This window comes from Danio rerio, chromosome 25 (assembly GCF_052040795.2).
Source record: "Danio rerio strain M-AB ecotype USA chromosome 25, GRCz13ab, whole genome shotgun sequence".
Lineage (NCBI taxonomy): Eukaryota > Metazoa > Chordata > Actinopteri > Cypriniformes > Danionidae > Danio > Danio rerio.
Genome location: NC_141045.1, coordinates 9,123,685 through 9,148,771, shown reverse-complemented (window position 1 = coordinate 9,148,771; position 25,087 = coordinate 9,123,685). Strand labels below are relative to the sequence as shown.

Genomic DNA, 25,087 nt, shown 5'->3' with positions numbered 1-25,087 from the left:
GCCTGTGACACATTGCCCTGGTCACCACTGTTGTAACTGCTGGTGATTTGTTGCCCTGCAGTCGCTGTGAACAAAGCTCAAGTCTCTATGAGATGTGTCACTGTTTGGTTCATCTGTGCACCAATTTTGAAACCAATTGGCACATGAAACAACCAAAAATGACACCATTTCCAAGACCAAAATTCAGAGACAAAAATTAGCCTTTTATTTAAGTTAATAAAATCTGCAGCATTTCCATTGTGACACCAAATACTTTATATACTGACCAATGAGGCCATTCTAATTTTATCAATTAGCTGATAATCTTAGACCAATGTTTTTGGTGATAACCCCAGGACAACCTTCTAACCCAGGGGTGTCCAAACTCGGTCCTGGAGGGCTGGTGTCCTGCAAAGTTTAGTTCCAACCCCAATCAGACGCACCTGGGCTAGCAAATCAAGCTCTTACTAGGCTTTCTAGAAACATCCATGCAGGTGTGTTGGGGCAAGTTAGAGCTAAAATCTGCAGGACACCGGCCCTCCAGGACCGAGTTTAGACACCCTTGGTCTAACCCAATCATCATAATTTAATAAAGCCATAGTAGCAGATTAATGTAAATTAAAGACAATTAAACAACATGAAAGTGATGTCACCTTTCAGATGAATATTAAACCACTATCACCGCATATGTGCTCCAGCCACAGAAGCCTGATCTTAAAGTCCTACTGATTCGGGCTTGTATGTGAGCCGAACGTGACACAAACCTTAAGAGACAAAATGGGACAAATTTGACCTCAAATCCCCTTATTGAAGGTTGCACAATGGCTCACGCCACACAAACTGGTGTTAAGTAAATCAGAACATGGCTATCAAAACTAATGAAATGTGTTCTCTAAGACGGCACGGTCTAACACTTCACTGTGCGGATAGAGATATCATCCTTTTTCCTGTGGGCTTTTACTGTAATTTAACTGTAAACCCTCGAAGGGCTGCACACTGGATGAAGAGAAGAAAAACATCCTGCTGGCTCAGATCCCAATCCTGACTTCTATAAACCAAATTAAAAAGCCAGTGACGCATTTGTTTTTGTCTTTTTAAAGTGTTAATATACACTGTTATCAATGTTTGTAAATTGCACAGTATTCAACTGTAATATGAATGGAATGTACTGGGGACAGTTATGCAGTACTTTACTGTATTTTAAAGTTGCATTGTGAAAATTACTGTATGTTTTACAGTAAAGATAATCATACAATTCTGTAAATACATATACAGCATGATAAATGGTGCTGTGAATGTAAATACAGTATTTTTGCTGTAATTAATTTGCAGTAAGTTACTGTAAATTCTACAGGAAATTGTTAAGTGTATTTTGTATCATCAAAGACTAAAATAAATTGAATTTAATTAAGTTTCGTAAATTAAAATTTTATAAAAGCAATGCATGAGCAAATTATGAAATTTGAGAATGTACTACTATTTATCATACTTTTATTTATTTATCACTTAATAAAGAATTTCTTCATCATATACTGCTAGTCTACTTTACTGTAACTGAGATACTGATATAGTTTTATGAATAGATTAAATTGGTTTTAGTAGTTTTTTCCAAAATCATTAAAATTTTTGTTACCATTTTTTAGTTTTTTATATTTTGTTTTATTTTAGGTTCATTTGAACTTAAAATAAGTTCAAATTAAATTAATTAAATTTATTAACTAATGCTTTTAGTTTGCGTTATTTTAGTAAGTTATTTTTAGTTTTTATTTATTTTGTTTTATTTTAGTTGTATTTATGCTTTTTTAAAATGCATATTTAAGTTATTTTAGTACATCAAACTGAACTACATAAATATTTTCATGTATTTACGGCTGAATTATTAGCCCTCTTTATATAATTTTTTCTTTTTTAAATATTTCCCAAATAATGTTTAACAGAGCAAGGAAATGTTCACAGTGATATTTTTGATAATGATAATATTTTCTCATCAGGAATAAGTCTTATTTGTTTTGTTTTGGCTAGAATAAAAGCAGGTATTCATTATTTTAAACACCGTTTTAAGGTCAAAATTATTAGCCCCATTAAGCTATTTTTTCCAATAGTCTACAGAACAAACCATCATTATGAAATAACTTGCCTGATTACCCTAACCTGCCTAGTTAACCTAATTAACCTATTTCAGCCTTTTAATGTCACTTTAAGCTGTATAGAAGTGTCTTGAAAAATATCTAGTACAGTATTATTTACTGTCATCATGACAAAGATAAATTTTTTTATTATTATTATTTTGGATATTCAGTAAACGTTTAAATATTTATAAAGATACAACACCTTGTTTGTCTAAATATTACCAAAAATAGTTTAATTTGCAAGTGAAATTTAAAGGCTTAACTTGGTTAATTAGGTTAACTAGGCAGGTTAGGGTAATTAGGCAAGCTATTGTATAATGATGATGGTTTGTTCTGTAGACTATTGGGAAAAAAAAAATTAGCTGAAAGGGGCTAATAATTTTGACCTTAAAATGGTGTTTAAAAAATTAAAAACAGCTTTTATTCTTGCTGAAATAAAACAAATAAGACTTTCTCTAGAGGAAAAAAAATATTATCAGACATACTGTGAAAATTACAGTTCTCTGTTAAAAATCATTTGGTAAATATAAAAATAAATCGAAGGGAGACTAATAATTTTGACTTCAACTGTACATATATATTTTTATTTTGTTTTGTATATCCATTAAATAATAAAAATTTAAAAATAAAACAAAGAAAACATTTAAAATAACACCTCATTTGTCATTCATGACATCTAAATATTGCCAAATATGGTTTCATTTGCAATCGGACTTTTCAGTATCCAGTATATTTATATTAATCATACATTTGTTTGTTTATTTATTTATCACTTAAAAAAATCTCAACACTTTTGTTTGTATACTGTCAGTCTACTTTATTGTAACTGAGATACTGATGTAGTTTTATCGATATATTAAATTGTTTTGTAGTATTTTCATTTTCATTATCATTTAAATTTTAGTTTTTTATATTTAGTTTGATTTTAGGTTCATTTAAACTTAAACTAAAATTGAAGGTTTTATGTATTTTTTTCTTAGTTACTTTTAGGTGTTTTACATCATATTAAACTACATGCAAATTATATGTATTTTTTGTTTATTCATTAAATAATTGAACATTTATAGAGAAAAACATCTCATTTGTCATTCACGACGTTTAAATATTACCAAAATATTGTTTCATTTGCAATCAGATATGCTCCATTTTAAGCAAAGACTTTTCAGTGTAAAGTGGGCGTTTTTATCCATGCAGACACACACACGCACGCATAGCTCTTTTTGTGTGCAGAGCGTCAAAGTGAATATGAAAAGCTATGCATCTCCTATGAACATCCCCATGACGTGAGAAGCTGCTGATTTTCCATTTGCTGTCAGGAGGAAGATTAAGCGTTCACCCTCCTCCTCCTCCTCTGCAGATCCTCATAAATAGCCAAGCGCAGAGTCTCATTGTGTTCTAACAATCATAGCAGCTCATACGGTTAAAAGACCCAGGGCGTGTTTATACATCAGCAAACATCAGCATGTACTCGAGTAAAAGCGACGGGCCACGCAGAGGAAGATCTTTTGACTCCATGAACCTCGGACTGACTTTGGAGGAGAAGCAGCTTAATAATGAAGTAAGCACTTTTAGGAGTCGTTCACTCAACAGGCGGAATTGCATGTAGAGAATTTGATGTTGTGTCTTTATAATTTCCTGGAAGCAACGATTTTTGAAATGCCACCATCAATTTTGCATCCTAACTTTTGAAGTTAACATCATATTTCTTTATTAAATTATTTTTATTCTGCAAGTACGCACTTAATTAATTGAAACTGACTGTAAACATATTAACATTGATGCAAAAAGGTTTATTTCAAATACATTCATTTTTTTTTCTCCCTCTTTTTTTTTTTTTTTTTACTATAAATTGATTTAAAACTTCTGGAGATAAAATTATGTTCCACAAAAATATTAGGTGATTTTTGTTCTGCAAAAACACATTGAAGTTTACTGTAAAAATATTTACAATCTTGCAAAAAGGTTCATTGTGATAACAAATGTTACAAGTGTATTGCCAAAGCATTTAAAGTTTACATCAAAAGAGTATACATATATATTAAAAACAAAACATAGTGAACACATAAATAGTAGTGTAGTATTATAATATATGATAGTATAATAATAATAATAATAATATTAAAATAAACGTACAAATAAAAAAATAAATAAATAAATTATATTAATAAATAATACAATAATATTAATAAAATTAATCATTTAATAATCTGTATATTTACAATGATTCTCTCTCTTTTTTTTTTACTATAACTTGATTTAAAACTTCTGGAGATAAAATTATTAAATGTTTCACACAAATATTAGATGATATTTGTTCCACAAAAACACATTGAAATTAAATGTAAAAATATTTACTTTCCTGCAAAAAGGTTTATTTCGTATACATTTCATTCACTCTCTCTTTCAATTTTAATTCACTAACTTAAAAATAAAACATTGAAATTGACTGTAAAAATATTTATACATTAAATTCTCTCTCTCTCAATTCAATTTAATAATTGCTTTATTGGCATGACAAATGTTAAAAATGTATTGCCAAAGCATTTAAAGTTTACATTAAAAGAGCATACATATATATTAAAAATAAACAGTAAATAGTAGTGTAGTATTATAATATTTGATAGTATTATAATAATAATAATTATAATAATAATTAAATAAATGTACAAATAAAAAATAAATAAAATAAAAAATCAGAATAAACTGTACATTTAACAAACATCTATGGATGAAGCAATAATAATTAAAATAATCAGTATATTTATAATGATTCTCTCGCTTTTTTTTTTTACTATAAATTGATTTTAAATTGTTATATATTCCACACAAATATTAGATGATTTTTGTTCTGCAAGTATGCATTAAATTAATAGAAATTTACAGTAAAATAATTATATTGTTGCAAAAATGTTTTAAAATCCTTAAAATACTTTTCTCTCGCTCTATCTCTCTCTCTCTCTCTTTTTTATTTTTTTTACTATATATTGATTTAAATATAAAAAATTGATTTATTTCTGGAGAAATATTTTATTATATATTATATGTAATATTCTATTATATTTTATAATCTGTTATATTTTTTATAGAATATTCTACTATATTTTATACAAATTATGTATTAAGAATATCATCTTAATAGTCATAAAATGATGCTTAAAACTATTGGAAATGTATATATATTGTAATGGCAAATAGTTTTCTTCCTGTTCAGGAATACATTGTAATTTGAAAACTGACATTGAATAAAGTCAGACAAAGTTTGTTTTTTAATTGCTTCAATTCTCTGGAGAATGATCAGTTTACGCGCAGACAGCCTCTGTGAGCAAAAGGATTCTAAGGATGGACTTACAGACGTTTTTAAAGACAATGTTAGGATGTTTTAGATAAGATTTCTCTACAGCTCCTTAACTTTTAAACAACCAGTAGATTACACATGGCTGTATAATAGCCCAATGATTATAATGCATTTGATCTTTACTTTAGCAAAACCTTAATCAATTTATGAAATCAATATTTAATTATTAATCATCAATATATGATCATCAATATTAAACAATTCCATCACTGTTGATCATAAAATTGCTGGTTTTTAGTATTGTTATGAAGGAAATTCAAGCTTAATTAAGTTCATTTATTCATTTTCTTTTTGGCTTAGTCCCTTTATTAATCTGGTGACTCCACAGCGGAATGAACCACCAACTTATCAAGCATATGTTTTACGTAGCGGATGCCCTTCCAGCTGCAACCCTTTGCTAAGAAACACCTATACACACTCGCACACAATCATACACCTTGGACAATTTAGCTCACCTAATCCACCTAAACCGCATGTCTTTGGACCTCCGGAGCACCCGGACAACATGCAAACTCACCACAGAAATGCCAACTGACCCAGCCCAGGCTCAAACCAGCGACTTTCTTGCTGTGAGGCGACAGCGCTACCCACTGCGCCACCGTGTTGCCCTTAACTTAAAAATAATAATTATTCAACTTTGGGTTTTCACCAAAATCATAATATTCAAGGTCAGCTTTATTTGTATAGCACCTTAAAACAACATGAATGTTGACCAAAGTGCCTAACAGACATGGCATAAATAATAAACAATTAGAGAGACAGGACAATGTATGCTACAATAACATTTTTAAACTAAAAATAAATTGTAAAACATCTGTACAGTCAAGAGTCCAAAAAAAAAAAAAAAAAAAATCATATCAGTGGGTCAAAGAGAAGAGGTAGGTTTTGACTGATTTTTTTGAAAAACACAATGTAGAGAAAGCCCTAATTTCTAAAGGCAGGCCCGGATTGGCTAATCGGGAGGACCGGGAGAATTCCCGGTGGGCCGGTCCGTTTTTTGACCGCGAGAGCCGGTGTCCCTAGCTCCAGAATCTGTTGCTCTCAGCAGTCACACTTTTTAAATTAATTAATTAATTTACTTGACCACAGTCTTCTTATTCATTATTTTACCGCAGCTTTGTTCTCTTTATCTATTTACTCGCATCCTCGCTGTTGTGGTCCAGTGGTTAGCACGTTAGGTTACGACGCCGCCGTCCAGGGTTTGATCCTCGCCTAAGTAATATATATATTTTTTTCATTTTTATTGTTAAGACATATAATACTGTTATGGTTGTGGAACATTTGAAGTTCTAAAGCAGCTGTTTTCTCAAAAAAAAAAAAAAAAAAGACGTTATAGTGTAATTAGAAACTGAAAATTGGAAATGACCTTATTTTAATATAGTCAGTCATGAACTGAGGTGGGCCGGTCTGAGGCTTGAAACTCCAGGACTGAAAAGGAGTCCCACTCCGGCCCTGTCTAAAGGTAATGAGTTGCAAAGTCTTTGAGCATAGACTGAGTGAGAAAGCTCTGTCTCCTTTAGTTTTCAAGCAGGATTTATGAACAATTAGCAGGAGCTAATTATAAAATGATAACGATGACTTCTGAAACATCATCTGCCACCGGAAACTTGAGTAATGATGCTGAAAATTCTACTTTGAATCCCAAAAATACATAAATGAAGTACTTTATATAAATATACAGTATAGAGAAAAAGAAAACAGTCATTTTAAATTGTGACAACATTTCATGACAAGCACAACTATATTTTTAGGAAACGCAATCTTGATTAACTTAAGACTCAAAAAGAAAATTATTAAACTTTTTGCTTTTTATTTCTTATATTTTTATTGCAAATGCAGGCTTGTAGGATGCAGCATGTTCTGAAATGTCATTTTCAGGTTGCTTGCTTTTAAAAAAGTAAATAAATGCATTCAGCAAGAATCAAAAAATTGCTTTTTTTTTTTTTTAAATGTATATATTAATTCAAAACAGTCTCCAAATGCATGCTCTCCGTTAGGATTTCCACCAAACAAATCACTGTCGTCCGCACGTGTGTATCCTGGATGTACAGTACTTTATCTAAAGCGGCATGAAGTGAAGATGTGCGTGGAGTGATTAATTGCAGCCTAATCCCACAGTTAGATTAAAGCAAGAGGGCTCTAATAATAGGCTTGCTTGCTGTCCAAATGGGATTGTTTTAAGACGGCAGACACTGGCCTGTCTTTGTGAAAGCGAGACGGTGAAGCGCAGGACGCGGTCAATGCACTAATGCTGTCGGGGATCCTGCTGTCGGGAAGACGAGGACAGGGGCGATTACTCTCCCACATGCGGGACAGAAGAAACATGGTCAGTAGATGACAGGGGTTTGACTGAGTTCAGAAATTCAGTTCAATTCATTGTGATTAAATGATCAATACACTGGGGAAAAAAAGAGATTTTGCTGCTTGTTAAAACTAATGAGCTGAAAATTCTTGATTTTTTTTTTCATGTTCAGTCCGTTTAAATTTGTTAACTTGATTGATTTGTGTTGGGACAACTTGAAGCAATTAAGTTAAGTTTTGACAAATTTAAGTGGATTAAACATAAAACAATTAAGTTGTCTCAATGAAATCTCAAGAACTGGGTTGTTTCAGCTCATTTTAAATACTCTGTAAAAAATGCTGGCTTCCACACAATTGATTTGTGTAGGGACAACATAAACGAATTAAGTTAACATATTAGTTGTGACGAATTTAAGTGGATTGAACATAAAACAATTAAGTTGTCCCAACAAAATCTCAAGAATTGGGTTGTTTCAGCTCATTTTAAATACACTGTATAACTTGCTGGCTTCCATTTAAGTGGATTAAACATAAAACAATTAAGTTGTCCCAATGAAATCTCAAGAATTGGGTTGTTTTAGATTATTTTAAACAAGCAACAGCTTGTTTTTGAGTGTGGCCTGTGCACTGTAAAAAATTGATCAGTTACTTAAAGCGAGTAAACCAATTGCCTTATAAGCAACAAGTTGACTTTACAAAAATAAAGTATGTAAATCCATTGTAACTTGACTATTACGTTGACTTAATTTTTATAATTATGCTAACTGTACTTACATTTTTAAAGTCAACTAATCCCTTTTTACAGTGTTAGACAATTTTAGCATGTCTGTTTTCAAATAATTACTGTAATTATCACAACATTACATATTTGGTGTGTCATTAAGTCTATAAAATCTACACTTATAGCCATATTGAATTTAAAAGACACACTGGAGTCTGAAAGAGCGGATTTATTCAAGTTACTGTCATTTTATTAGATACAGAAAAGCTGGAAAAAAACAGATATAACAAAGGTGTATTGGAGTATTAGTTTACTTTTATTAAAAAAAAAAAGTGAGAACAATTAGCAGAATTATAAAAATAAGGTCAACTTATCAATTCCAAATTACAATGTATTTACTTACTTTATTGTTGTTAAGTCAACTTGTTGCTTTTAAGGCCATTGATTTACTTGCTTTAAGTAACAAATCACTTTTTACAGTGTATTAAATAAAAAAGAAATGAATAAATTTACTTTATAAGCTGTAAAAAGCGATTTGTTGACCTAACTTTGAAAAAGCGAGTAAACCCTTACCTTAAAATAATTGAGTAAATTAACTGTATGCGTTAAAATTAAGTCAACTTAACAGTTTCAAGTTACAAAGGATTTACTCCTCTTTTTAAGTTAAGACAACTTGTCACTTTTAAGGCAAAGAGTTTACTCACTTTAACTAATCGCTTTTTTACAGTATATTAATTGATGGTTTATTTATTTACTACTAATTTTCTGAACACGTTTTGTTTGTACTTTTGCAAGCCATGTTATTTTATTATCACTGAAATACTCATTTTCATTTTTGTTTTCATTTTAATAGGATTTGTTTATACAGATTGTTTTATTAATAAAATAAAGATGGCTAGTAGATGACAAGATTATCGATTTGTATATGTTTTGGGGTCACTTGAAATTGCTATTATGAAGGAAAAGAAAAGGACAAAACATAGTTTTCTTGATTTTAAATAAAAGTGCTGCATATATGTAAAATGTGCTAACTATTAATTATTTATAAACAGCAGAGGTAGACATCAATAATTAATTGTTATTTGTTTAACACTGTTTAATACAATTTATTTATTTAATACTATTTGCTTCTTTAGCATTTTTTGTACTTTTGCCAGCAACGTTATTGTGGCATCACTGAGATACTATTAAAGTTTTATAAATTTATTTTTGTTGTAGCATTTTTTGGTATTAGTAAATCCCTTTCAAAATATGTTTTTATATATTATCAAACTAAATAAAAATGTGTCATTGCCAGCTAGCTGAATTTCAAACAAAAAACTAAGTGTGGTTTGAATTTTAGTTAACTCTAACTTTCGGAATTGATAGTAACTCTCTCGCGCTATTATTGTTTAAAGCGTGCGATGCATTAAATAGCATTTTAAATATTTAATTACACACTAGATTAACTGAATAAATAATAAACTACAATACAATTACAATGAAATAAACTAGTGTAAACATACAATCATGCACGCACTCATATGTAACATACGCCTTGATGCATTACTAATCATAATTCTCAGCATGATTTCTTGAACCTAATCCACAGTCTGCAACCTTGGTAAAGGTCTGGTTCATTGTCTCTCTGTTAGTGCTTATGTTAAGCAGGTCATGATGACTGTCGCTGTTCCCACCGCTGAACTGACGCAGGAGCCACCAGCACCTTTAATCCGATGACCTGTTCACAACTAATTAAAAGCATAAGCAACTCCTAAATATAAAACTCTTTCACTGTAAAAATGACTCAAATCAAAACCCAATGCCTATACACAAAACAAAAAAATCTAAAAGTCACTCTGTTTTGAATTCATCGTTCAATTTCAGTTAAATTCACTACAACTTCATCTATTTTAAGCTGCTTTGACAATCTACATTGTAAAAACACAATTAAAATAAAGATGAATTTAATTAAACTTTACCTTTGAGTGAAAAAAAAAGATAGGATTTACTTTGGCAGACGGAAAAGTCCATTTCAAATCAATTGTTCGAGACTGTCAGACGTACGCAAAGAGCTGAAAGTGTGCTCTTAAGAGATTAAGTGTTGTTTACCACACTCTATCTTTAATCCACATGATCTGATTGACAAGTCTTGAATACGACTTAGTGCTGGATTTGAAGTGGGCTGATGTTGTTCTTGCTCCACATGAACATCAAGGGAAAGTTTGGTTGTTTTTAAACACTGAAAATTTGAGTATAATTACACAAAATGATCCACAGAAGTACTGAATAGAGTGTGAAATTCTGATTCATATCGATAGAGTAATATACATTTTTGAGGGTCTAATCACAAGTGTTCAGAGATGAATTACTTTCCACCACTCACAAGGTGTAAAATAAGACTTTGGTGCTCCGGAATGTGTCTGTATAAAAGTCTCAGCTACCCATCGGATTATTTATAGGGATGGCTGACGTGAAACAGATGTTTCGACAGTGTCGAGATCCCGAAGCGCAAGTGTTTCGAAACACTGCACCGAAGCATAATCCAAGTCACGTGACTAAAGTGTTTCGAAACACCTAGTCACGTGACTAAAGCGATTCAAAGCATCGATCAGCTTAGAAACGTTTCGAGACCTGGCGAATCCTCATTAAACCGCCAAGGTCAATCAATCTCTGTGTCATATGGCTTAGAGGACTGTGTGTTTGCTATTTGATTCTGTTTTGCATGATGTTCTGGGTTCGAATCCCGACTTGTACAAATACTCTGAATTCATGGTTTTATGTATTTTAATCATGTTGTTTCTGTTTTGTGTAACCTAAATAGGATACAGCTGCAGTTACGCCATCAATTTAGCATCATTTTTGAAACACTGTAAAACAATAATAAATATTTTTACAGTATGGTTGGGTTTAGGTAGACATTAATAAAATACAATAAATGGGAAATTTAATGAATAATATAAATAATTCTTGATAACTTCAGGCCACCGTTTTTGATCTAGCAACAACCCTGTTTTAAGACAAAAACAAGACATATTTATTTACAAATTGTTCATTCGGATATCAGACCAATGTTGAAATAAAACGATACAAGAGCAAAGCATTACCAATTGGTATTAAAGCATTTCAAAGCAATTGCCATAGCCTAGCATCGAAACCTATTAACCCCGCATGGAAGTCTGACACCTTAACCACTGTACTATGTTACTGGAAGAATTCAACATACAAAGTTGGACTTAATCCCTCAATTTGTTCAACTGTTCTTTGCTGAAGCTGTTTCAGTGCAATACATAAAAAATGACCACTAGATGTCACTGTAGAGTGGGGTTTCAAAACATTTCAAAGCTTCGACACATTTGCTTCGACTGTTTCAGTGTTTCACGAAGCCTCGCTTTGCCCACCACTAATTATTTATTATACAATACAGAATATGCCTATTTTGAGCTCAAAGCAAAGCGTAGCTGTTTTTGTATACTGTTACTTTAAATGCAAATGAGATTGTTCTCCCCGCCCACCGTTTTTGGCAAGAGAACTATGAGTGAATGATGACAGAATTTTCATTTCAGGGTGAACTGTCTTAAAGTGTAATTCTACACTTAAAATATGGCTGTCAGATTGATTTGATATTTATTAAGTTTCCCGTTTGTATTTTACAGATGAACAAATCTGCTTTCACGAAGATCGAGGAGAATAAAGACAACAAAACAGAGTCTTCAGAGACAGGCCGGGTTGCGGTTGTGTTTTCCCTGAAAAATGAAGTCGGTGGGCTAGTCAAGGCTTTAAAGCTTTTCCAGGTAACGTGAGGTTTTATTTAAGTTTTCTTGAATATTTATATACATTTATTAGATTAAAAAAAAAAAATAATAAAAAAAAAATAAAATAAATAAAGTTAATGCTTTAAATTTAACCATTGTTTATAGGAAAACCATGTAAACCTTGTACACATTGAGTCCCGGAAATCTAAAAGGCGCAACTCAGAGTTTGAAATCTTTGTGGACTGCGACAGCAACCGTGAACAACTGCACGAGATCATTCAGCTGCTGAGGAAACATGTTAACGTGGTGGAGATGGACGCACCTGACAACCGCCTGCCTGAGGAAAGCGGTATGAATGTCTTTTTAACATGAATGAAAAATTCATAAATAAAAAAAAAAATTAAAAAAAAGTGCTAAACCCATTATTTTTTGTATCACATTTTATTTTAAGGTGCAATTATCTCTATCAATAAAGCGTTAATTATTTAAATATACCCCTAATTTGCTGCTGATTATTAGTTAGTAAGCTAGTTGGGTTTAGGTAGGATTAGTGATGTAGAAAGAGATCACGCAGAATTTATGCTTCATAAGTACTATTAAACAGTCAATATCTGTCAGGATATATGGAGACCCAAGCGCAAGGGAGAAGATTAAAGGAATATTTATTAAACAGAACCAAATCCACAATTCTGCTCTCCTTGGCAGTAAGTAACAGTCACTCAAAAATATAGAAACACAGGCAGTCTGAAAACGACCCTCCTCTGGGCAGTGGTGGACTGATCAAACGAAAGAGATCCTCTTGGAATAACAGTAGTAAAGTTAGGACAGACCTCAGGAAGCCAAGCAGATGAGACCTCACTCAAGCGTGGACTGTGGGCAGAGCAGAGGTGAGCCAGAGCACAGATAACAGGATCAAACGTGGTGAAATAGACAATACAAGACTTGACGAGGCGTAGTGCAAAGTGCGAATCAATCTTGAACAGGGTACCGGTGACTCACGCAACACTTGAACACAGAATCAATTAACAAGCACAGAATGAGGGAGAAGGGGAGACTAAATAGCTACAATAATCAGGGGGAACAGGTGAGAGGAATGGGGACGGGGAAGCAAGCAAATTGATAACAGGTGAAACTGCTTACAAGTGATAATACACAAGAGGGAGATAGAGAAGTCACAAAAAACCCCGACAATGTCTTAATAATAGGCAGGTAATACGTCACTAGTTAATAGTGAGAGTTGTTACTTAAACTTAAGTGTTACATTATTCAGGTCTTTGTTCACATTTTATATTATTATATTGCGTTTATGCTGTAAGAAAAGATTTATTTTAAAAATGTATGCTTTTTTTGTAGAGATGGAGAATGTGCCGTGGTTCCCGAAGAAGATTTCAGATCTGGATAAATGTGCGAACCGCGTGCTGATGTATGGATCAGATCTAGATGCAGATCATCCTGTAAGTGGGATAACTTTACCGTTACAAAATCAGTGTGACGTAATTAGTCACTCACTGCTCATCTGTTTTGATAGGGATTCAAGGACAATGTCTATCGCAAAAGAAGAAAGTACTTTGCAGACTTGGCTATGAGCTACAAACAGTGAGTTTGAAAAATATACTATTAAGAGTTTATAATTAACCCAAAAATCACCTCATAATTTATCAAATAAATTTTTATTTATTATATTAGGCTACAGAATTAGTTTTTAGATATAGCTACTGTATCATTTGAAATGCCATGAGCAAATGATGAGCAAATGTGGAGTTTTCTTAAAACTCTGAACTGAGCCCTAACTAGGCTTTTCTCCTCTGTTAGTGGAGATCCCATCCCTCGCATTGAGTTCACCGAGGAGGAGGTGAAGACGTGGGGTGTCGTGTTTAGAGAGCTGAATAAACTCTATCCCTCACACGCCTGCCGAGAGTACCTGAAGAACCTGCCGCTGCTCATCAAACACTGCGACTCCCGTGAAGACAACATCCCTCAGCTGGAGGACGTCTCACGCTTTCTCAAAGGTCAGGCTTTGTTTTGTGTGATTTCTTTATGCAGGGGCATGAAGTGATGGCGGCTTTTGATGCACAGCTGATGCAAGCTTCGAAACTTTGCCCTGGTTTGAAGGGCGTATCAAATTGCTAGATCAGTTGATTTCAGTAAATCGGGCTTTGTAAATGATTAATTAATTATGCGGTTCACTCATATCACTACCCAGTGGTGAATCAATGGACAGGTTTCACAGTTTTTACCTGTTTTTACAGGTTTTAAATAGTTTTCATAGTTACCTATAGTTTTTCAGTCTACGAGTTTCTTTAGATGTTTTAATTTGTCATTGTAGACATGTGAAAAGCAGTAATTGTAGCTACTTAAAGTACTTAAATACTTTTATTTCAGTATATTGATGTGCTTCCAACTGAAATGAAATATTGAGAAGGGAGGGGGGCTTTTTCTTTTTTCTTTCTTTTTATTCCCTTATAGCAAACTAACGGTAAGAGGAGTGTGGTTAAGAATATTGTGGCTGAAGCATCAAATATAAACATTTACCAAAATAAACATTTTTTGAACTGGATTAACATAACCCAATGAACAACAATGTGTGCTAGCACAATAAACATAGTAAATTTTGATTTCACACTGACTTAAAGATTCTCAGATTGGCCTGTTTAGCAGAGCCCGCAATAAAACAAACAATATAAACCTTGAAAATTTTGACCGGCAGAATGTGACGTTTCGAAGGCTTCGAAACAATGAATCATTTTGCAAAACTATTGATGTTTTTGTTTTCAACAATTCAATGTTTTTCTTAGCAATGTGCAAAAACCAATGATTCAATCAATTCCCAAAGGACACAATAAACCCCAGCCCTACATTTTTTTCCTAATTTTAGAAGACAATTTACTCAGATATATGGTATAAAAAGAAAAAAAGGCAGTTTGATCCATATATATGGATTATTTCAATTATTCTTATTACCAATAAGTAGGCCCACCCGGTATCTGCGCGCGCAGAATTCCGCAGATTTTAGCCCCTTGTTAATTCTGTTTATTTACTTGAGTAAATGTGTGTATTTATTCAGTTTTTCTTTTTATTAATTTCAGTAATATTATTGACTAATGTGAAAATGCTCATCTGATTTATGTACAATGCAGTTTGTACAGTAATATTTTCTGTCTTTTACTAGACATATTATACGACAAACTTGCTTTATTTACCAAATAAAGTTAATCTAATTGGATTTGCATTTTAAACATTCAATAAAACTTAAAAAGATATACGTTTTTATTTCCTATATTAAGGTTTTAGTTAAGATACTCCCAAAATAATTCCGCAGAAATCCACAGACTTTTACCAAAATTCTCCACAGAAATAGCAAAAAACACCTGCAGATTCTGTTAGGCCCTACCAATAAGTGAAGTTTTACAAACTAAGGCTGTGGTCACACTGTACTTTACTCCCCATACACTTCCATTCATACGCATGTGAATGCGTCAGACTGGAAACACAAGCTCCTGCGACAGGTTTCGCAGTTCGCTGCATTGGAAAGTTCAAGCTTGGTGAGCTCTGTCCTGGCAAATAGCATCACATGATTGCGTGAAACCAATCGAAGATCAAAACATGACCTCTCTGGACAGAAATTTAAAATATAAACCAATCGCACGCTTTTTTAAATGTCTTATCATCTTGTTTAATCCCGCCCCTTTTCGCAGCGACTTACTACAGAATTACACAAGCTCAAACTCTAGTGTGACCACAGCTTGATTTCGAGAGAAGCATGTGATATGATTGATTAATCATTAGTAAACCATTAGAATATTCCAAACTCACTATAAATAGCCCGTCTAGTCTTACTCCCTTATCTAAGTATTGTGAAGAATCTCCCCATCTCCCCCTTTCTTCCTTTACCAAGGGGAACTTTCAAGAACTACCTGATCTCGTATCCCCTTACAACTATCAATTATCTCCGAGCTCAGGGTTCTCTCCTGGGACAGCATGCCAAATCTGCTACTATTATCAAGCAATATCTAAGTGTGGACTCTTGAACATTGTTGAACATGATTAGCTTCGGTTCATTCAATATGTAAGTTTACCAAACTGGAAATGCAACCCATAATGTGAAATGCAGTAGTATTTGTAGACAAATATGAATAATGTGGTTTATTGTCTGTTTCAGAGAGAACAGGCTTCACCATCAGGCCTGTGGCAGGATATTTGTCTCCTCGAGACTTTCTGGCAGGATTGGCTTTCCGTGTGTTTCACTGCACTCAGTATGTCAGGCACAGTTCAGACCCGCTCTACACACCTGAGCCGTGAGTATATGATCATGATTATTAAACATAATCAAACTCCTGATTAAACCTCTGTGTCTAAACTGATTGCAAAATGTGTTTATACATGTCATTTGTATATGTTGTAATTACATTTATTTATATTTCATAAAATGCATGTGCTTGTTTAAAAATAAAATAATTAAGTGATAAAAACAAGCAAAATTAACAATATTGATTTAATATCTAATATTTGAATATAATATAATATAATATAATATAATATAATACATTTCTGAGCATTTAATATGTTTGTGTATATTCATTTGTTTGTTATTTATTTATCTTTTGTTTTTTTTTTTTGTTTTTTTTTTTTCTTGAACTTTACAAAATTATTAATATCAAATAAATTCAAATGTATATGTGTATTTTTCATATATTTCTCTATATAAACTTTATTTTTATATTTTATTTAATATGGTATACAATAAATGTTTATATATAATGCATTTATTTACTTATATATTATATGTACTTATCTATACTATTGTATTATATTTATATATTTGCATTATATATACAGTTGAAGTCAGAATTATTAGCCCCCATTTATTTTTCCCTAATTTCTGTTTAATGGAGAGAAGATTTTTTTCAACACATTTTTAAACATAAGTTTTAATAACTCATCTCTAATAAATGATTTATTGTATCTTTGCTATTATGACAGTAAATAATATTTACTAAAAGTTTTTCAAGACACTTCTATACAGCTTAAAGTGACATTTAAAGGCTTAACTAGGTTAATTAGGTTAACTAGGCAGGTTAGGGTAATTAGGCAAGTTATTGTATAACAATGTTTTTTTCTGTAGACAAAAAATTATGTACCTTAAAGGGGATAATAATATTGACCTTAAAATGTTTTTTAAAAAATGAAAAATTGCTTTTATTCTAGCCGAAATAAAACAAATATTAAAAAAATATTAGCAGACATACTGTGAACATTTCCTTGCCCTGTTAAACATCATTTGAATTTGAAAAAATTCAAAGGGGGCTAATAATTCTGACTTCAACTGTATGTATGTATATATAAAGGTTGCTGGTCGAGCCCCTGGTTCTCCGGTTTACCCTATAAAGCTATAGGTGAACTCAATGAGTGAATGAATAAACGTAATGTTTATTTTGAACATTCATATCGTTTGGAAATAATTAAACTTGATTAACTAAACTCTATTCTAATGGTGAATTAAACAAATCTGTCTGTTTCAGAGACACATGTCATGAGCTGCTCGGACACGTTCCTCTTCTGGCGGAGCCCAGTTTTGCTCAGTTCAGTCAGGAGATTGGTCTGGCTTCACTGGGAGCATCAGACGACTCCATACAAAAACTCGCCACTGTAAGTTATTATTTTGATCCTAATATACAACAATTTCATATTTGGGAGTGCAATTCACCCAAAATGAACATTTGCTCACAATTTACTTAAGTGATTTCAAACCTTTATCAGGTTCTTTTTTCTACACTTTTCTACACAAAAAAAAGATATTTTGAAGAACGTAGCCATTGACATCCATTGTTGGAATAAAAAAGTACATTTTTCAAACTATCTTTCTTTGCGTCCAACAGAAGAAAGAAACTCAAATGAGTAAATAATTGCAGAACTCTAATTTTAGAATGAAGAGTCCCTTTAAGAATATTAGGTTAATGATAAAGTACATCCATGTTGTGTAAAACTCAAGAGTATTCCAGACAGCCATGTAATAATGTGTAATAATCACTGTCATATATTATTTACTCATACCAGTCAACATTGCAATGTGAAAATAAAGGATATGCCCACCATAGTAAAAAATTTACCTGGCCCCGAGTACAGTATCCGTTTGGAAAACATTGTCTATTTATCACTATGGAGCGCGTTAGCTGACAGTCATGCACCTCTATATTCAACCCAAGCTCATTCTGGAAACGTAGCCCCGCGGATTTACGTGGCCGGAGGTACGTAAAGGCCGCGTTTGTTTTTTTTTTCGAGTGAACGCTGCGGGGCGGTGTGGCGCCGCTCCGCCCCTCCTCTTCGCGCTCGCCGGCCGACGGCTCGCCTCTGAGTGAAGGGCTTTCCCGACGCAATCAGATTGTCCGCCTAGCTCACAGCGTTGGGTCGGCGGAGCGGAGGCCCCGGAGGAGAAGGAGCCGGCCGCGGTGGACGACAACCGGGATCGAGTCCGGGGAACGGCAGGTTCCGGAAATCAGGTAAGACGAAAAACGGAATCCGGAAAATAAGGGCGAGAACGCGACGGGATCCGAAAACGCGGTCGAAATCGAAGACGAGGGCTTTTGCTTTTTTTTTTTTTTTTTGATCCGGCGGCTTTTCGCGCGAGAACGGCGCGGGCGCGAACGCTGCGCTCCTGAGAGGCGCCCGCCCGAGACGCGAAAAAGCGCGCACAGCGGCCTCTCGCGGATCCGCGAAAACAAAAAAACGCTCGAATACGTACCTCCCGGGACGTAAATCGCGGTCCGCAGAAACGTCCGCGGGGCTACGTTTCCACAATGAGCCCGGGTTGTCTATATTACTGTTTTGAGGATTGCATACGTAGGGGAGATGGCACCTGTAATGAAAAGAAAGGGAATTCTGCTGTTTTTATATTTATTTTAAAGCGTTTTAATGCCTAAACAAAGCAAAAGCACAGAACAGACTCACATTTAAGAGCAAGGGGTGGCCCCTGGTGGTTTGGCGGTATGGTTTGAGTATAGGGAGGCTCGGCTCTTTAATGTTTATTTGCCACCCTTCCGAGAAAATACAGGAGAAGTATGGGAAAATACCTTTATGGGATGATAGCTGGATAGAACTGTAAAATACGTGGAAAACGGGAGGGTTGACAGGTATGTATACTCCCCTATAACATTAGGCACGCTGAATGTTTTAAAGTATGGGCAAATGCTAAGGGCGCTGTACATCCAGGGGGGCGCCAGAAATAAGCGAGGTTAAGTTGGTTTTGTTCTTGATATTCCTGACACATTCAGTGACATACGGCAATAACTCGAATACCTCTTACCCTAAAATGATCTAAAGTGTGTTTCCTACAAAAAGACAAAGCTGGTTATGTTTCACAGCTGTCTTTCTTTTTTTTTTTCGCTCAACATTATGACCACTGCTCTGGTTAGCTGGGAGAGCTCGCGCGGAGTGGAGCTCTCATTAAGAGACCGTCGGAAAAGGACTTATTTTTTTTTCAATTTTTCAAATTTTTTTTTGCTCTGTCCTCCATGTTTTATTTTAAACACAACTAATTTTCTCTTAAATGAGCACAAACAGTTACTAAAGTAGTCAAATGCTTCATTCATTCTTTCATTTATATAGATCTGTGCATTCTTACATTAACATCTCTGTTATCAAACAAAACACAAAGAGATTCATTTGCTGCTCTTCACTAAATAACTATAGTAACTTTAATCAATATGCAAATACAATTAAAAGTAGAGTAGATTTTATAGCTTTATTTCATTTCTGTATAATCCATTGTTTTTAATAGGTTAAACCTTTTTTTATTGTCAATATTTTCTAATGGTTGACATGTATTCTTTCATTTGAAGCTATTTGTTGTCCCATATTTTTTACATCCCAACGTTGACAGATGTGGCATAACATTGCTAATCAATAAATAGCTATAGTGCTATCTGTTAGTTTTAACGTCAGCTAATGTTATAGAAGTGCATTGATGTTATGGAAAATAGTAATAGTAATATAACTACCTGCATCATTACTTTACATTTACATTACTTTACTCAAGCAAATGTGTAAATATTAGATATATTCAGCAATAACGTTAATTGCATTGGCATATTTATCTGACGTTTTTCCAGCTTGTAGTAGTCGATCAAAAAGCTGTTTAGTTTCTTATGACTATACACTAGCAGTGGAATTTACTGCAATGTGACGGGGCGCCACCTGAAATCTCGCCTAGGGCGCCAAATTGGTTTGGTCCGGACCGGCATTTGAAGTATCTCTAGAGACTCACTCTTCACACTTGCGAATTTATGAGGTGTTTGTGTATTTTTGATCAGTTTTTACATTTACAGTGTTTCTGACTTGTTCCATCTCTGTATAATAGTGTATAACCTCTTTCTGCTATCCTTAAATGTAAAGCTCTTTCAGACTTAATTCTTAAAGGCGCTATATAAAATGAAATGTTTTATTATGATTATATTTCAGTGTTATTTCTTCACTGTGGAGTTCGGGCTCTGTAAGCAGGAAGGGAAACTGAGAGCTTATGGAGCAGGTCTGCTGTCCTCTATCAGCGAGCTGAAGGTAACCAACACTACTGCTTTTCTCTGTATTTTGTGTAATGCATGTTTTTACCTTTTATTGATGAGCTTTTTTTTTCCTTTTCTCTAGCACGCACTGTCAGGAAATGCCAGGATCTTGCCTTTTGACCCCAATGTGACTTGCAAACAGGAGTGCATCATCACCACGTTTCAGGACGTTTACTTCATGTCAGACTCCTTTGAGGAAGCGAAAGTCAAAATGAGGTGCGCAATCCAAAAGTTATAAGAAAAAAAAAGCATTATATGTCATAGGTTTAAAATGTATGTTATAATTTTTAATATTTATAGAAAAATTTTATATTTATAGGAAAAATATTATGTCTTTAAAGTATTTGTCTCCACTTTTAAATATTATTTATATATATTTAAATATATAAAAATTATTATTCGGTTAATCAATACTAAATTAATACATTTCATCCAAATATAGTAATATCTTAGGGTTTTCATATACAGTTGAAACCAGAAGTTTACATACACTTACACTCTAAAAAAAGGAACATAACCATTGTTTAAAAAATGTCTGATGGTAAATCATACTAAAGGTTTACTATTTTAGGTCCGTTAGGATTACCTAAATTATTTCCATTTGCTAAATCCCAGAATAATGAGATGAATTTTTTATTAATTTCTAGAAAGCCAAAAGTTTACATACATTTCCTTGGTATTTTTTGAGCTTTGCTTTTTAACTGTATAACTTTGAACAAATATTTTGGGTATCCTTCCACAAGCTTCTCACGATAGTTTGCAGGAATTTTGGCCCATTCCTCCTGACATAATTGGTGTAACTGAGTAAGATTTGTAGGCTGTCTTGCTTGCACAAGCTTTTTCAACTCTGCCCACAAATTTTATATAGAATTGAAATCAGGGCTTTGTGATAGCCACTCCAAAACATTCATTCTGTTGTCCCTAAAGCACATTTTAGCTAATTTGGCAGTATGCTTAGGGTCATGGTCTGTTTGGAAGACCCAATTGTGGCCAAGTTTTAATTTCCTGGCTGATGTCTTGAGATGTTGCTTCAGTGTTTCTACATAATGTCCTCTCTTCATGATGCCATCTATGCTGTGAAGTGGACCAGTCCCTCCTGCAGCAAAACAGTCCCCCAACATGATTCTGCCATCCCCATACTTCACTATTGAGATGGTGTTTCCTAAGCTTGTAAGCTTTCTCCTTTGTCCTCTAAATGTAACACTGGTCATTATGGCCAAACAGTTTAATCTTAGTTCCATCAGACTATAGGACATGTCTCCAAAAATTATTCTTTTTCCCAGTGTAATTTAGCAAATTGTAATCAGGCTTTTTGTGTTGATTCTGCCTTGTTGACTTTCCCATGTTGTCACACGAGGAAGCAGTGTGTTTGAGGTTTTCCTTAAATACTATTCTATAGTTGTGCCTCCAATTAACTCAAATGTTGTCAATTAGCCAATCAGAAACCTCCAAAACCTTGACACCATCATCTGAGCTTTTTTAGAGGCATAATAATCTTATTGTATGTAAACTTTTGACTTCTAAGAAAAGTTATAACAACTACTCAGAAAAATATCTCTGTATTTATTCCGCTATTAAGCAGAACAGAAACAAATGTGATAATCCTAACTTACCTAAAAGAGAAAAAGTTTAGTCACATAAACATCTGACTTTTTGTTAATGGATATGAGCCTTTTTATACAGTGTATGTAAACTTCTGGTTACAATTGTATGTGTGTGTGTGTATATATATATATATATATATATATATATATATATATATATATATATATATATATATATATATATATATATATATATATATATATATATATATATATATATATATATCACATCGCAGTATATGCAATATTGAGTTGGGATTAAAGTTGATTATAATCAGTGCAGAGTTTAATCATCATGTAGTGAATGTTTATCATCTGCATGCATTTTTAAAGCGATAGTTACAATTAAAAACTTAAAATTAAACTTAACCCGCTATTTTAATTTCACCCTTCACTTGTTTTAAACGTTTAGGAATTTCTTTTTATGTTGAACACAAAAGGAAAATATTTTAGTAATTCATAAACATTCGAAACAGGTGATTTAAATAGTGAGTAAATAAATGTTTGGGGGGTGAACTGTCCCTTTAAGACTATAATATTTCAGAGTTTAAAACATCTGGGCACAAGAAATTATGATGTTTGTAACTTAAATAATAATTACATTAATATCGATATCTGGTAATTAATCAATATCTGTACCTGAATACAGTTAGACTCTCTAGAAAACTATAATTCACTTTTATCTTTGCTATATTGTATTTATCTATGCTTGTAAATTATTTGTAATATATTATTTGAGACTCACTTTACCAAATAAAATCACCCCAATCAATGTAAAAGTAAGAATTCTTTCCAAATAAAGCTAGTGAAATTATATTCACACCGCAATACAAAATAATATCACAATGTTAGATTTGTCCAGTATCATGCAGCCCTTATAAATAAAAATATATATTTAATTAATAAAATTAATACTACTTTAATATTATATTTAGCTCTTTTTATTGTTTTGTCTCATTTAATGGGGAAATTTTTCTTTTTTTAAAATATATTATTTATTGATTTAATCAATAAATGAAACCTGTGCATCTTTATCTTTCAGGGAGTTTGCAAAGACCATCAAGCGGCCATTTTCAGTGCGTTATAACCCGTACACGCAGAGTGTGGACGTTTTAAAAGACACGACCAGCATCAACAATGTGGTGGAAGAACTGAGACATGAGCTGGACATCATTGGAGATGCATTAAGCAGGCTAAACAAACAACTAGGAGTCTGAAAAACTACATTTTCCAACAAAATCCCCCAGTCCCAAGTTCATTTGTTTTGTCACACTACTTCAATGTATGGCATCAAAGATGTGCTGTATGTATCTACCAAAGTCAAATCCTATATTTTTCCTATATTTATATTATTAGTTTGGTTTTTGTTTGATTAAATATGTGATTCAGCAAAAGGAACTTCTTGTATTTTATGTGTGATTTCTATTCGAGAAGCTGGTTATTATGCAAGGTGATAACAACGAATATGGTTAAAATCAGGCAATTGATCTTAAGTGCAAAGTTGATGTCTGCTTATGTATGGGTGGTTTCAGTTAGCATTTTGTTTTAAACTGGCACCTTTATTGATAGATATTTTAGTAATTTGCTTTCTATTTTATTTCTGCACAGTATTTATACTATATAATGAGTTTTGTATCACTGTCTATGAAATGAAATATTGATTCACTGTACTTCTGTGTTAATGTTTATTTATTCATGAACTTCTACGTGGAGTAGGCCATAGAAAGGAATATGTATTAATTATAAATGTATGTAAATATTATATTGGACATTGATGATTATTTTTACAAATTAACGTTAACGTTACCCTACTTTTAAACTGTTTGCAGTTTGTATAAAGTATTTAAAACTCAGAATGAAGTTTGCCTGAAAGTTCAAGTCTGGAGAAATGTGGGGGTAAAGATTATTAGCAAAGAGTTTATAAGCTTAAAATAAAAATAAATCATTGTTTTTCTACTGTAACAAAAATTAGTGTACCGTTTCTTCTTTGCTCCCAACGGTTGTTTTCCTGGAGGCACTTCAAATGTCGAAGTCTGTTCCGATTTCTGGACATGATTTGTCTTATGGCAGACGTAAGTACGTTAAAACTATGATCCTTTGATTGTATAAATAATTATTTTTATTAATTATGTCAATTATAATTAAGCAGACACCTGGTAAACGACAAGAAAGTGCCTTCAGACGTATTTAACGGGGCTCATTAAGCGTTCATCTTAAACAACTGTGATTTGTTTATTGCCAAAATTGTTGAGAAAAGTAACGAATGCCACGTGACTACATTTTGATATTTTCAACGTGATAAAAATCAACATTGATTGGTATGAATAGAGTGAATATATATTGTTTATTGTAGATATACACTATATTTCTTAAATTGAATTAAAATCTATGCTATAATCTATTGTTTAATTATTATTATTAATATGCAAAGATTAAACGACTTCTTATTTGTAATTAATAGCTATTCAAATATACTTATTGTTTTTTAAATTTAAAAAAAAAAATATTTTATATTTTCAATCCAATGTCTTTAAAAATAACAACATTATACATATTTGTCAAACTGATCAACGTTTGTTTTAATTCTGAATAATGTTAAATTATATACATAATATTGTAAGTTGACATTGCTTATATTTTAACAATGTAAAACTGAGAACGTGTCACTTATTTAATAAAAAATAGATATGTAAATTATTAAATCTGCTG

General features: G+C 32.8%; 1 protein-coding gene and 1 long non-coding RNA gene across 9 annotated transcripts in view; one reads left to right on the top strand and one right to left on the bottom strand.

Annotated features, from left to right (window-relative positions):
- LOC141380887 (uncharacterized) overlaps positions 1 to 25,087 on the bottom strand; it is a 53,224-nt gene extending 28,137 nt beyond the window's left edge. For all 4 annotated transcript variants that reach the window (XR_015526186.1, XR_015526187.1, XR_015526188.1 and 1 more), the window contains exons 1-2: positions 24,356 to 25,087; positions 20,821 to 20,963 (exon numbers count right to left, since the gene is read on the bottom strand). This is a non-coding gene — a long non-coding RNA (uncharacterized LOC141380887). The remainder of the gene's footprint in view (positions 1 to 20,820; positions 20,964 to 24,355) is intronic.
- tph1a (tryptophan hydroxylase 1 (tryptophan 5-monooxygenase) a) lies at positions 3,517 to 24,048 on the top strand. Of its 5 annotated transcripts, none has more exon segments than NM_178306.3 (11): positions 3,517 to 3,666; positions 12,121 to 12,258; positions 12,385 to 12,568; positions 13,573 to 13,673; positions 13,748 to 13,815; positions 14,032 to 14,228; positions 16,379 to 16,514; positions 17,739 to 17,865; positions 20,674 to 20,769; positions 20,857 to 20,990; positions 23,421 to 23,776. In NM_178306.3, coding segments are annotated over 11 exon segments (1,452 nt in total). In that variant the 5' UTR covers positions 3,517 to 3,570; the 3' UTR covers positions 23,596 to 23,776.

What these genes read in the sequence shown, in the direction of transcription:
- tph1a (XM_087310465.1), top strand. Translation starts at nt 7,712, where the DNA reads ATGCTGTCGGGGATCCTGCTGTCGGGAAGACGAGGACAGGGGCGATTA. An exon ending in CGTCTCACGCTTTCTCAAAG is followed by an intron (nt 14,229 to 16,378) that starts GTCAGGCTTTGT and finishes TGTCTGTTTCAG; the next exon opens with AGAGAACAGGCTTCACCATC. An exon ending in CCTCTATCAGCGAGCTGAAG is followed by an intron (nt 20,770 to 20,856) that starts GTAACCAACACT and finishes CCTTTTCTCTAG; the next exon opens with CACGCACTGTCAGGAAATGC.